General features: G+C 38.6%; 2 protein-coding genes across 2 annotated transcripts; both read left to right on the top strand.

Moving 5' to 3' along the window:
• Window positions 1-774: 774 nt before the first annotated feature.
• LOC308460775 (olfactory receptor 5AR1-like) lies at window positions 775-2139 on the top strand (the record flags this gene model as incomplete). Its single annotated transcript, XM_080977299.1, has 2 exons — window positions 775-792; window positions 1162-2139. The coding sequence occupies 2 exons, from the start codon at window positions 775-777 to the stop codon at window positions 2137-2139; spliced, it is 996 nt and encodes a 331-aa protein (XP_080833425.1).
• A 2788-nt stretch (window positions 2140-4927) lies between these two features.
• On the top strand, window positions 4928-12086 carry LOC308460774 (vomeronasal type-2 receptor 26-like; the record flags this gene model as incomplete). Its single annotated transcript, XM_080977298.1, has 4 exons — window positions 4928-5134; window positions 5355-5690; window positions 6886-7093; window positions 11167-12086. 4 exons carry the CDS (start codon window positions 4928-4930, stop codon window positions 12084-12086), a joined length of 1671 nt encoding a protein of 556 aa, XP_080833424.1.
• Window positions 12087-12690: the final 604 nt, after the last annotated feature.

Genomic DNA, 12690 nt, shown 5'->3' with positions numbered 1-12690 from the left:
GCTTGTTCAGATGGATGGTGGAGATGGGTGTGAGAGTGTGTGTATCCACTAGGCTACTGTATAAACATAAAATCCATCTCTCCACCCTCTTTTTGCTTCTGACTCTATCTACCACTGCCATGTGCCCCCTCCCTGTTTGCCAGAATTGGAGATTGCCCACTCCTGAATTAAGATGCTCAGCAGACATCATTAAAGAAAATAAATGTATATATTGCTGATTGCTCCCTGTCCTGTAAATTCCCCTTGAGTGCAGAATGCACTAGTAATAAGGAGGGGCATCTTGTAATAATCACTATACCAAGGAGAATCTAATCTTAATGTATAAAAGGCAACTCACATTCAAAAGATTCTTTCAGATGTGATAGGCTCCTTTCTGTATTTTCTCCAGTAATATAATAATAATGGACATGGTTCTGTTAGCATCTGCCTAGAAATATATATTTGGACCTTGAGATCTAGATTAAGTAGGGTTGTCTCCCTTTATCTGTTTAGAGAAAGAGACATGAAGGTGGAAAGGAACCTGGCCACATTTAGGAGGTTTCAATTAACACGTTTCTTGATTTTGACTTTTAGTGTTGCCCACATTTTTTTCTTCAGACTAAGTACTGCAATGTATTAAATGAAAGAACAGCAGAAGAATCACAAAGGAGATGTTAGATAGTATGGGTAAGACTATCCAACATGACAAAACAAATTCTATAGATGAAGAACTTCTAATGAAATTATGTGTTGGTTGCTGAAACGTTGGACAAAATTAACCAATGTGAATCAGTTATGACTACCCAATTAAAGGTATGTGGCCTTTTACTCTCTTTTGAAATATATAAAATGCATGCAATATAGTACTTAACAATGCTTAGAATTACAAGGGTGCAAGGCTGCTGGAGGTGTGAGTTAGATGGAGGAATGGAAATTTGGCAGGCTGGATTTCTAATGCAGATATTGCAGTTCCATTAGGAAACAGGAAAGCCATATTCCATTTGAGAAATGAAATTATCATTGTTGGAACTATAAACTCTTGCAAAAGCTAGCCAGGTTAAAAGTTGATGCAGCTGAACAATTATCATATGGAGAACAAAGGAAATGTGCTCCTTTTGAAGTGTTAGGATCCAAGATATAAAAACCATTTAATTTTGCCATGAACTTGTTTCTTTTTTACAGGTGCAGTTATATGAAAATAAAGAACAGCTAAATCATACACATGTAACTGAATTTATTCTTCTGGGATTTGGAGATCACCACCAGGCACTGCTGATTCCTCTTTTCCTTTTGTTCCTTTTCATCTACATTGTGACGATGGCTGGGAACATCCTCATCATTTTACTAGTTGCCACTGACCGACACCTTCACACCCCAATGTACTTCTTCCTTGGGAACCTCTCATGCTTGGAGACCTTCTGCAGCTCAAACATCTTGCCAAGAATGTTATCCAGTTTCCTTACGGGAAGGAAAGTGATTTCAGTCAATGCATGTTTTGTGCAACATTACTTCTTTGGTTTTTTTGGAGGTGTGGAATGCTACTTATTATCAGCAATGTCCTATGACCGGTACTTAGCTATATGTAAACCTCTCCATTATGTCACCATGATGAATGGCAAATTGTGTTTCCAACTCATAGTCAGCTCTTGGTTTAGTGGTTTTCTGTCAATTACTATGACAACGATTATCATGTCCAAGTTAGTTTTCTGTGGTGACAATAAAATTGACCATTTCTTTTGTGACACCTTCCCCATCATAGAACTATTTTGTGGTGACACTAGCACGTTAAAGTGGTATATATATGTTTTATGCTCTGCATTCACCTTTCCCCCATCTATATTGACCTTCACATCATATACTTTCATAATTATAGCCATAATGAAAATCCCTTCTGCAACCGGAAAACAAAAAGCATTTTCTACCTGTTCCTCCCATCTCTTGGTAGTTACAATTTTCTATGGCACACTGATGGCTGTCTATGTGATTCCGAACACTGACAGACTGAATGCCCTTCACAAAGTCTTCTCTATCTGTTATACCATCCTGACTCCCATGATCAATCCCATCATATATAGTTTAAGAAATAAAGAAGTAAAGGAAGCATTGAGAAGACAGATTTCATTCCTAGTAGTGCAAAATGAGAAGAAAAGACAGACTTAAGATTTGCTAAAGGTGTTGTTTTCTCAAAAGTGACTTCAAATTTTATAGCATCACTAAACATATATGCTTTCATTTTTATAGATAAATGTGCTCCTTTTTTGTGCACATTAGAAAAGCACACACACACGCAAACACACTGAATGTGGAATGACAGAATCTGGACTAGTTCCATCCCAAATTTAGCAAATTTCTAGCCTCCTTCCACAGGCTGAATCTGGCTAGAGAACCACAGAAATACCTGGGTAGGCCTTGCTCTATATTTTCAGTCAGGAGAGAGGTACAAGTTTATAAGAAGCTACTTTTTCTTTCCCAGGAATCATGCATCTCTCACACACAACTAAACTTTGATGCTTTCACTTGGTTACTGCTAGATCAGAATGGTATGTGGGATTTTTCTAATCTTTTCTTCATTACCTTTTATCCTCCTGTTTTACCTTTCATTGTTGTCTTTTCCTCTCCCTCTCTCCCCTTGACCCCAAATCCTCTCCTGTCCTGGGAACTCAAGGTCTCTAACTTTTGCAATATTCCTACAAGATGCAGAGCTTTATATATATATATGAAGTACATTTGTAATTGCTATGTAATCATATTGTAACAATGTTGTTGTTGATGACAATGATAACAGTAGTACAGTAGTCACTCAATCATTTAATATTGATTTAGAACATGTATCTTGTTTTGATCACAATTTGTATTTTTATTTTTGCAACAAGTTCACCTTTGGTGGGAATTAAGACTGATTTTTTGGTGGGGTGTGCATGTGTGGTTTACCTTTTGTAGTTGTGGTATATATTTATCTTGGATTTAGTGTTTTGTTGAGTATTGTGTGTTCATTTTGTGTATTAATTTAGACTATTGGTGGCATTGAACAGGGGAAAATTAGCAACTTAAAAAAAATACAGGGCTGAAATGTACATCTTGCAGACTGAGGTGTCTGAAAACAGATATGTTTTGCTTCCTTCCTGAAGAGATACAAAAATAGAGCAGATTTTTGTATCTCTTCGGGGAGATTCCACATCCACAGAGTAAATGTGGAAATGAATTATAATGATATCATAACTTCAGATGATATTGGCACATGGAGCAAAGACTGGAGAATGTAAACAGCAGTTGGGTGTATCTGGATAGAGGCAATCTGTCAGTTGTTTTAGTTTGGTTTGGCCTGTATCAAGCTTAAAACAAAAGAATTTACCACAGTTCACCTAGTTCTTCTGGATGAAATTAGTTTTCTATCTACCTTGCAATTACTGAAGCACCTGGGTAAATTCCCTCATGCCCCATATTCAGCTGAGGATCATAAGAATTATAGCAATGAAGGGATGTATTAAGAAAAAATGTTGCAGTGAAAGTGGCTAGGAGTACTTAAGTGAAGCTATAAATAAGACCACCCTTTGGCCTGACCTGACATTTCTACCTCAGATACGTAGCTCCTAAGTGAGATGGTGTTTTATAAGCAAGAGGGTTTATATTGAGATTATCTAGTTCATGTGTGGAATATGTTTTTCTAGCCTTCTCAAATCACTTCTTGACAAAATTCTTTGCATGTTCCATCTGGACCTCTGAGTTGGTCTTGAAATTTTATTTTTGGTGAAGCAGGTGGCAGCACAGAGGTATGAGGCACCTCTGAAAAAATATCCACTCATTTTAACCCTCCACCCTCTTCAAAATTCCTTGAATATTTCACAGGAAACACCAAATTCTTCTCAAACACCTTTCCCATTTGTGTCCAATTCAGAAGGCAGATAGAGAGATAGATTGGAATGTATCTTCATCTGGAGGTTTTCTTATATTACTTACTTCCTCAGTCTAGGCATGCATCAAAAATCCTTGTTCTTCCTCTCTCTTATTCAGTCATTCCTTTTTCTAAAGGCCTTACTTTCTTATCATAGCCCTGGGATACATGTGAAGGAAACATGCCCTGGCAGACCTTGTTCTGAAATGTTCATGATGCTCTCTCTGGTATTCCTTTCACTGCTGTTTCCAAATGTGGTAGGGAAGGAAACCCACTTTAAGTGTATACTTGAACACCGCTACCCAGAGGGGTACCATAAAGATGGGGATTTCATTATTGGTGCACTTGTATCTCAGTTCCTTACATGGGAAAAGCTAGAGAGATTTGATATTCAGCCTCCTCTTGCTTACTCATTAGATCCATAGTAAGTCACTCTTCTTCCTTTAAATGTGTTAAAGCTGTTTCAAATATGTTGTGAAATGCTTCTTATAAAAAGTTCATTTATTTCAATAAAGATGAATCCCTGTAAGGTTTTGTGTGTGTGTGTTTTTGGTGGGTATACAGACATGGTTCTTCATATTCTTCACACATACTTGAATACATATACAAAAATATTTAAATAAGGGCTAAACTGGGAATATTTTTTTTTAAATCTTCAGCAATTACATATATTTTCCCCAAACTACTCAATGATCACTCCAAACCAAGCTGGTATTTCTGTCCATTCCACACATTACGCAGAAGTAAACCTTGGTTTGTCTGTGAATGTTTACTCAACAGCTGCCAACAGATGTGATTTCAATGGGGTGTACTTATGATTCAGTTCTATGCATTTTGTTATGATTACTGCATTTTTTATAAGTGGTTTCTTGCAATTACTCTTGAAATTAAATTTTGCAGTGTGTGTGCATGTGTGGTGGTAATGGAATACTGCATCTTCTGTGCATTTACGGAATTAATTCTCATTGCAGTCCCTTGACTCGCAATTATCAACATGTTCTTGCCTTGGTCTATGCAGTAGAGGAGATAAACAAGAACCCCAATCTGCTACCCAACATGACTCTGGGATTTCACACCCATGAAAACTATTTCAATGCAAGGAAAACATATGAATGTTCATTAAGTATCCTTTCAGGAAGAGGCAGAGCAGTTCCCAACTACACCTGCAGGAAACAGAACAACTTAATAGCTGTTATTGGAGGGCTAAAGTCCATGTCATCCATTCAGATGTCAACTATCTTAGGTTTATACAAGATACCACAGGTGTGTATATTGGGAGAGACTTTCATGATAGAACATTCAGACATCCAGATCTTCTTTTGGCATATTATTTATCTCTAGCGATATTAGACAGTTTATATGTGAGCACTCTTTCACCACCAATAGGAAGGATGTTGGGATGTAAATTAATACGGAAATGTGTGATACTTTGTTTGTGACTCTCAGTGAAAAGGTTACTTGTCTTCTTTCCCCCTCATTTTAGATCAGCTATGGATCATCTGATGAAGTATTGAGAAGTAAAACCCTTTTCCCATTTTTCTACCGGACTGTCCCAAATGAAGGTCTACAGACCTTAGGAATAACCAAATTAGTTTTGCACTTTGGTTGGACCTGGGTTGGCCTCATAGCATCTTGTAATGATCAAGGTGAAACCTTTGTCCTGAACTTGAAGAAGGAATTTGTCCAAAAGGGTGTGTGCATTGAATTTACAGAAATGCTTCCAAAAATGCTTGATAATACTATGCATGTAAAAAATAAAATAATTAAGTCATCCTCCAGTATCATTGTGGTGTATGGAGATACAGATTTCCTCATCTGGGTAAAGATAACTATTGAAAGTTCTGCAGTTTCAGGGAAGGTTTTAATCATCACATCCCAATGGGACTTCCTATCTAGTGTCTCTTATCTGCATATGGGATTTTCTTCCTTCAGTGGCACCTTGTCATTTGCTCTCCATAAACATGAAATTGTGGGATTTCGCCATTTTCTTCAGAACATAACCCTCAGCAAATACCCAGATGATGTCTTTCTGCCACATTTTTGGGGGGCTGCATTCAGCTGTTTCATTCCATCACTAGATTCAGGCAGCATGTTTTGGCAACTATGTACTGGAAATGAAAGGATTAAGGATTTGCCTAAGTACAAATTTGATTTGCAAACATTGGACTTGAGCTACAATATATACAAAGCTGTTTATGCCATTGCAAAATCTTTACATGAAATGTATTCATCCAGATACATCTCAACAAAGATGGAGAACAGATCAAGACCAAAGATGCATAAAATTAAACCATGGAAGGTAGTAAGAATATTTACTTTCTACTTATTTAAGGTTATGAGCAATTGCTGCTAGCTTCTGTTTCCACTAAAGAAAAGTATGTCTCAGGATGGATCTGTGTTAACAAAGGAATATTATTATTCAAGGTTTCCATTTCCTGAGAAATTGAAAGATGAATGACAGCAATGATGGTCTCCAGCTTAAAGAAGGGGCAACCAAATTTTCAGTTTTCCAAAAACCCACCTGTTCCCACCAATGAAACAATTCAGTTGCAGTTGCACTTTCTACTACTTGCTTTAGTGTGTTCTTGTTAGTCAGATTACTATTGTTCTTCAAACTGTTTTTCCAGTGGCGGCAATCGTGGCTCTGCGTGGCCATGGGAAAACCAGGGGTTCTCACCTGCATGACCACCAGCAGCAATAACAGCTTTTACCAGTAGCAGGGACTTCTGGGACATCTCTCCAAACTTCAGATTGGCCAATAGTGAGTGTGGTTTGGGAGATGAACCTGAGGGAACTAGTCTCCACTCAGATCCATCGCCGTTGCATAAATTCTTGCTGTGCTTTGAGTGGCCAGCACAGTCAATACTCTGTATCTTTTGGCCCTGCCCAAAGGCTAGTAGGCAGTGCTCCAGCACAGCCTTGCTGTGGAATTAATCAGTTGCTGTATTAAGGGCCAGGGAGGAATTTGCCTGCAGACAAATTAAGCCTGTCTGGAGTTTTTGCCTACCTCATAGCAACAGTCACAACTTTTGGCAGAAAAGGCATTGGGTTGTGTCAGTGAAGCTCAGATGCTGACAGTAGAAGAAGAACCAGGCATAGACATAGAACAGTTAACTGCAGAAGACAGAGAGGAGGGGGAGAGCAGCTGTAATCTGAGCTCTGAACAAAGGGGAGACAAAAGACAGGGCCAAAGTGACAGGCGGCTGTGTGAGAGCTCCAATAGTGAGTTAGATGTTGGAATGCAGGAAGCATTCTCTCCCAAATCTCGCAGGATCTCAAAAGTGGCTGAGATGTGTGAAAGATACTGGAAAAGAAGGTGGGGGCTTTCGTGCTGGGGAAGGGGGAGGAGCTCAGTCCGGGCAACTCCATCTTCTGGGGAGGATGATGAGTAGAGGAGCTCTGTTCTAATTTGTTGTTTTAGCAATAAATCTGAAATAATTAACAGCCAGAGTTGTCTCGCATTTGTGGGAGAGACCAAGCCATAACAGGTTGGATCCTTAGTCAAAACTGCAACAAAATGTTAAGGGTACTCTGGTAAAGGGGTCCATGATAAAAGTTTTGATGATTAGCCCCAGATAGGGGCTAATGGGAGATAAAACATCCCAAATCATGGCCTGCAATACTACTCTGTCCATGTGTTTCAATTAACTGGAGAGATCATGCTCATGGTCCCACAACTGGGGGTGGCTCATTGAGTGATTACAAAAGACAGGACCTTTCCAGTGGTGACCCTCGGTCTCTGGAATTCCATCCTTGAGGAAATATGGATAGCCTGTCATTGGTGGCATTTAGAAGCCAGTTAAAGTTTTATCCATTTGCTTGGGCCTTTAAGACCCAGTAGTTGAAAATGCTTGAAAACTTTTTCCAAGTTTGTGTTTTTAGAGTCTTAATAGTGTTATGAATGCTTTGTGATGATGTTTTTAATTACATTGTTCCCAACTTGGAGGACTTGCAGTATACACATAAAAGCAAATCATACATAAAAATAAAACTATTACCCTTACTTCCTGTTACAAAAACACACACCAGAAGAACCACATTGTCTTCAAAAATGACTTTAAAAATAACAATAGCTTGCATCCAGACTAAATTAGTTGTACTTAGTTCCCACCAAAATCAATAGGATTTAACATTAGTCATGATTAAAATATCACATTGATTTCATATTGACTCAAGTTTGGGTGTAATCCAATATTTGTCTTCCATATTTGAAATTAACCAAACAATTACTTTGGCTTGCCAGGTAACTTGGTTCAACAGCTGTGGATCCATCACCGTGAAAGCCCTGCTCTGAGCACAAGAAGAGTCCATGTCTAAAAATGAAAGTGCCCAGAGTCAGGCTTCTGCAGCATAGTTCATAACTTTATTACTCCAAGCATGTATACAGAGGGTGTCTGTACAGGTTTTTATTATTTGGGATATGAATGCAAAAAATGCTATTGCAGTATATTAAAAAATGTTGCTTGCATTTGAGCAAAAAATACTGACCATTGCGCATTTCCTTCTTTTAATTGATCATGCTATGCAGCTGCATCCTTTTCTGAAGGAAGTCAGATATCATATTACTTCAACAGATGATGTCTTTTTTGATGAGAGGGGGGAATCAACATCTGGATATGACATTCTCAATTGGTTTACCCTACCAAACGATACCTTAATTAACAGGAAAGTTGGTAGAGTCTACATGTACCATCCATCAATTGAACCATTTTTCTTTATAAGTCCAACAAGAATTGTTTGGCAAAAGAATTTCAAGAAAGTAAGAATTGCTATGGGGTTGTTGTTGTTGTGGGTTTTTTTGTTTTGTTTTTTATTTTAATCACTGATAATTAATATAATATACTACTATTCACTAGCAATTTCTCCCCCTACCACACTAAGTAGTAATTTCATACATCTTTACATCTTTTAAACTGAATGCAATTGTAGATGATAATCAGAAAATCTGTCTATTTCTGCTCCATCATACTTCTGCATTTCTTTAAAGTATATTCGCTCAAAATATGTATTTAAATATGGAAAAAATATACACCTGCCCCATACTTTCTGTCTTGACTGAAGTGAATCAGCAGGGCTTGAGATAGAATGATAGAGTTGGAAGGGATTCCATGGGCCATCTAGTCAAACCCCCTGAAATGCAGGAATGCAGTGGTTTTAAACTCTGACTGAACATGGAGTCAGCAAGATGGGGGAAGGAGACACTGCATCTCCTTTTCTCCCTCTCAACCACGTGTTTAATTAGGTTTTCAAGCTTATTTAAGTGTTAGGCCTCCCTAGGGCTTGGTTCCAGGATAAATCAGGGCTGATAGGAAGCCCTGGATCAGCCCCAAAATCAGAATGGGAGTCCTGTGTGCAGCTTCAATAAATGCACATTGCATTTGACCCATGGAAATGTCCACAAATATACAGATTCCCAGTAAAGTACAAAAGAATAAAAAAATACATCTGCAGCCTTCATTTGAGCCATTTATTTTGTTTTCCCAGATATATAAAGTTTGCTTATATTCACAAAAAGCATATGGTCTTTCAGTAATCTCTTTCACATGCTAACATGAACCATTGCTTTCCCCCATCATTTTTGTGAATCTCTATTCTATTTTTTTCCTATATAAATAAAACATATTTTTATTAAAGATTTCTTGGTTTACAAAAGTATGTGCAATGTCTCTTTTTTCAAGTTACATTTTCTACAGATCAGTTTCATTTGTTGAGACATTAGTGTTACCTGAGGAAAAAAAGGGGGAAAGAGGTGGAGGGGGGCATGGTGAGTGGGGGTGGGGTCGGGTGGCAGTGTTTCTATTCTACTTAACATATGTGTGAGGTTTTGTGTCAGCGTTGCTTGTGTGGGTTTTCTTTACTATTCGCTTGTGTTCCTTTGGTTGTGAGAGAGGTTGGGGTTGGCCTAAGGTGTGGTTGTTTGTTTGTGATTGGCTGTGGTGAACTTCGTTTTCATGTTGTTTTAGGTTCCACAATCTATCTGCACCAAGAGCTGCCTTGAAGGTCAGCATAAGATAGCCATTGAAGGGAATCCTGTCTGTTGCTTTGCTTGTTCTCCATGCCCAGAAGGAACATTTTCTAACAACACAAGTAAGAGCTATGGAGAGATCATGTCTTGCAAAAACCTGGAATATAGTCAATGTCCTGTGAATTTCAGACCCACACATATAGCTCTGAAAAATCAGGAGGGACTTCATTCTTTGCAAATGCTCTGTATGCAAATACTCTATGACATGTAAAGAAGGGTGTTTTTGTTTGTTTTTTACAATTCATTCATTTTATCAGAAGGCATCATCATAACCTATTTGATTAGAAAGAAGTGGTCTCAGAATTTTATCTAACCCAGCCTTCCCCAACCTCTTGCCCTCCAAATGTTCTAAACTATAGCACCCATCACTCCCAGCCAGGATGATCCAAAACACTGGGAGGGCATGAGGTTGGGGAAGGGTGATCTAGTTAGTGAGTATAGGCTTTAAGATACTTGAAAGTGAGTTAGAGACATAGTTTCATGTCAGGCATAAAATCATTTATTTTGACTCACTGTTTCTGTTTCTGATGCAATAGAAAAGCACAGCAAAACTGTTTACTTGATGTGACAGTGAACTGAGTGTGGTACAAACTGCATGGGAAAAAAATTAATACTACCTTCAATGTCTAGCGGAGAGGACACCTATGATTTGTCTACAGCCTGATTAAACAAACAAGTGCATATATTTTGTTGTATTAATCTCAGTGGAATCAATATACTGGTTTATCTTAAATTTAAGTCCTAGATAGTTTAGTTGGCTTGTGGTTCGTTCTCTAATGCAGGGAGGGCAAACCAAAGACCAATTCATGACCCCCAGCATACTTCTACTGCAGAAACATGGGGGTGGTTGGAACAAGAGCTCTGGCCACTAAACCCCAGAGGGGACTTATGGGTGCAGGAGAGATCAGAAGAAGCCCCAAGCTGCCAAACTCACACATTATGACATTTTTTAAAGAGGATGCTGGCACCAGTGCCACTGCTGCTACTAAGATAAGCAGATCCCCCTCATCTGAACAGATGAGTTTACTTTCCAACCTAAGGGAGATGGAGCTCAGTTTTCAGTGTGAATCCCAAAACTGGGCAAACAGTTTGTAACTACAGGAGGGAGACACATGCACCTTTAGAGAATATTATCAAACTATCAGGAGCTCACACTGCATGCAATGGCCGTTGCTGAGACTAAAATGGATTGTCTTTGCATCACTTCAGTTGGATGTCCTGGCTGGAAAACATTCCCCCCTCAATTTTAATGTTTCTTCCTTTCATTCAGATGCAGATCGTTGTGAGAAATGCCCAGAAGATCAGTACCCAAATCCAGATAAAACAAACTGCATTCCAAAGTCAGTCACATTTTTGTCATTTCATGAGCCTTTGGGGATTGGTTTGGCTGGGACAGCTGGTTCCCTTTTTCTTATCACAATTTTGGTGCTAGGGGTTTTTATTAAGAACCAGGATACTCCCATTGTAAAAGCCAACAATCGGAATCTTACCTACACCCTTCTCGTTACCCTGATGCTCTGCTTTCTTTGTTCCTTCCTATTTATTGGTCAGCCTGGAAAAGTGACCTGCCTTCTCCGACAAACTACTTTTGGGATTATATTTTCTGCCTCTATTTCTTGTGTCCTGGCAAAGACTGTCACTGTGGTTCTGGCTTTCATGGCCACTAAGCCTGGAAATAAGATTAGGAAATGGAATGGAACAAAATTGACAAACTCCATCACTCTTTTCTGTACCCTTGCTCAAGTTATCATCTGTATTGCCTGGCTTAAATCCTCTCCTCCATTCCCTGATTTTGACTTTGAATCTGAGGCTAATCACATAGTAATCCAGTGTAATGAAGGAGCTGCCCATATGTTCTACACAGTCCTTGGTTACATGGCCTTTCTTGCTATTGTAAGCTTCTCTGTAGCTTTTCTAGCCAGGGAGCTGCCAGACATTTTCAACGAAGCCAAGTTCATCACCTTCAGCATGCTGATTTTTTGCAGCATTTGGATCTCATTTATTCCCACATATTTCAGCACTAAAGGGAAGTTTATGGTGGCTGTAGAGGTCTTCTCCATTTTAGCCTCCAGTGCAGGCTTGCTGGGGTGCATCTTCTTCCCCAAAGTCTACATTATTGTCATGAGGCCTGACCAGAACACCAAAAGGAAGTTACTAAAGAAATCAAATTCTGGAACAAATGAGTTATAAGAATAAAAGACTCTTTTGCTCTTAAATTCCTAGCAAGGAAAAAAGGACTCTTGGAAAACATGTCCAAAAAAATCATCGTTATGTGCCATCATTCCCATAGTCATTCAGATCAAGTAGTGCAGTAGAGTACAGCCCCCAGCAACCCAAATGCTTCTTCATATTTTGGAGCAAAGGAAAAGAATATGCAAAACCACTTAATCTAATGACAAAGGTGTCTTTGTCATTTTCAGAAATGTATCCCATTCACCTACCATTTCTTGCCAAAAAGAAAAGCCAGACTAATATTTCTGGTGAAAACTATCATGAAGGTAAGGCCATAGAGAGGATGCATAACAAAAACAACTTTAATACAAATTGTTATGAAGTGAGAAACAACTGACACAAGCACACAGTGCCTGAGAGATGATACAGGTAGTTCCTGGTCAATATGATGATGATGATGATGATGATGATGATGATGATAATAATAATAATAATAATAATAATAATAATAATAATAATAATAATTTATTATTTATACCCCACCTATCTGGCTGGGTTTCCCCAGCCATGCTACAACTTGTGTGCCTAAATATTTGCTTTGTACTCTAGAACCTTCTCAACA

Source organism: Podarcis pityusensis (genome assembly GCF_964106645.2).
Source record: "Podarcis pityusensis genome assembly, chromosome: 13".
Taxonomy (NCBI): domain Eukaryota; kingdom Metazoa; phylum Chordata; class Lepidosauria; order Squamata; family Lacertidae; genus Podarcis; species Podarcis pityusensis.
Note: the sequence above shows the minus strand (reverse complement) of the source record. Positions and strands in the feature narration are given on the sequence as shown.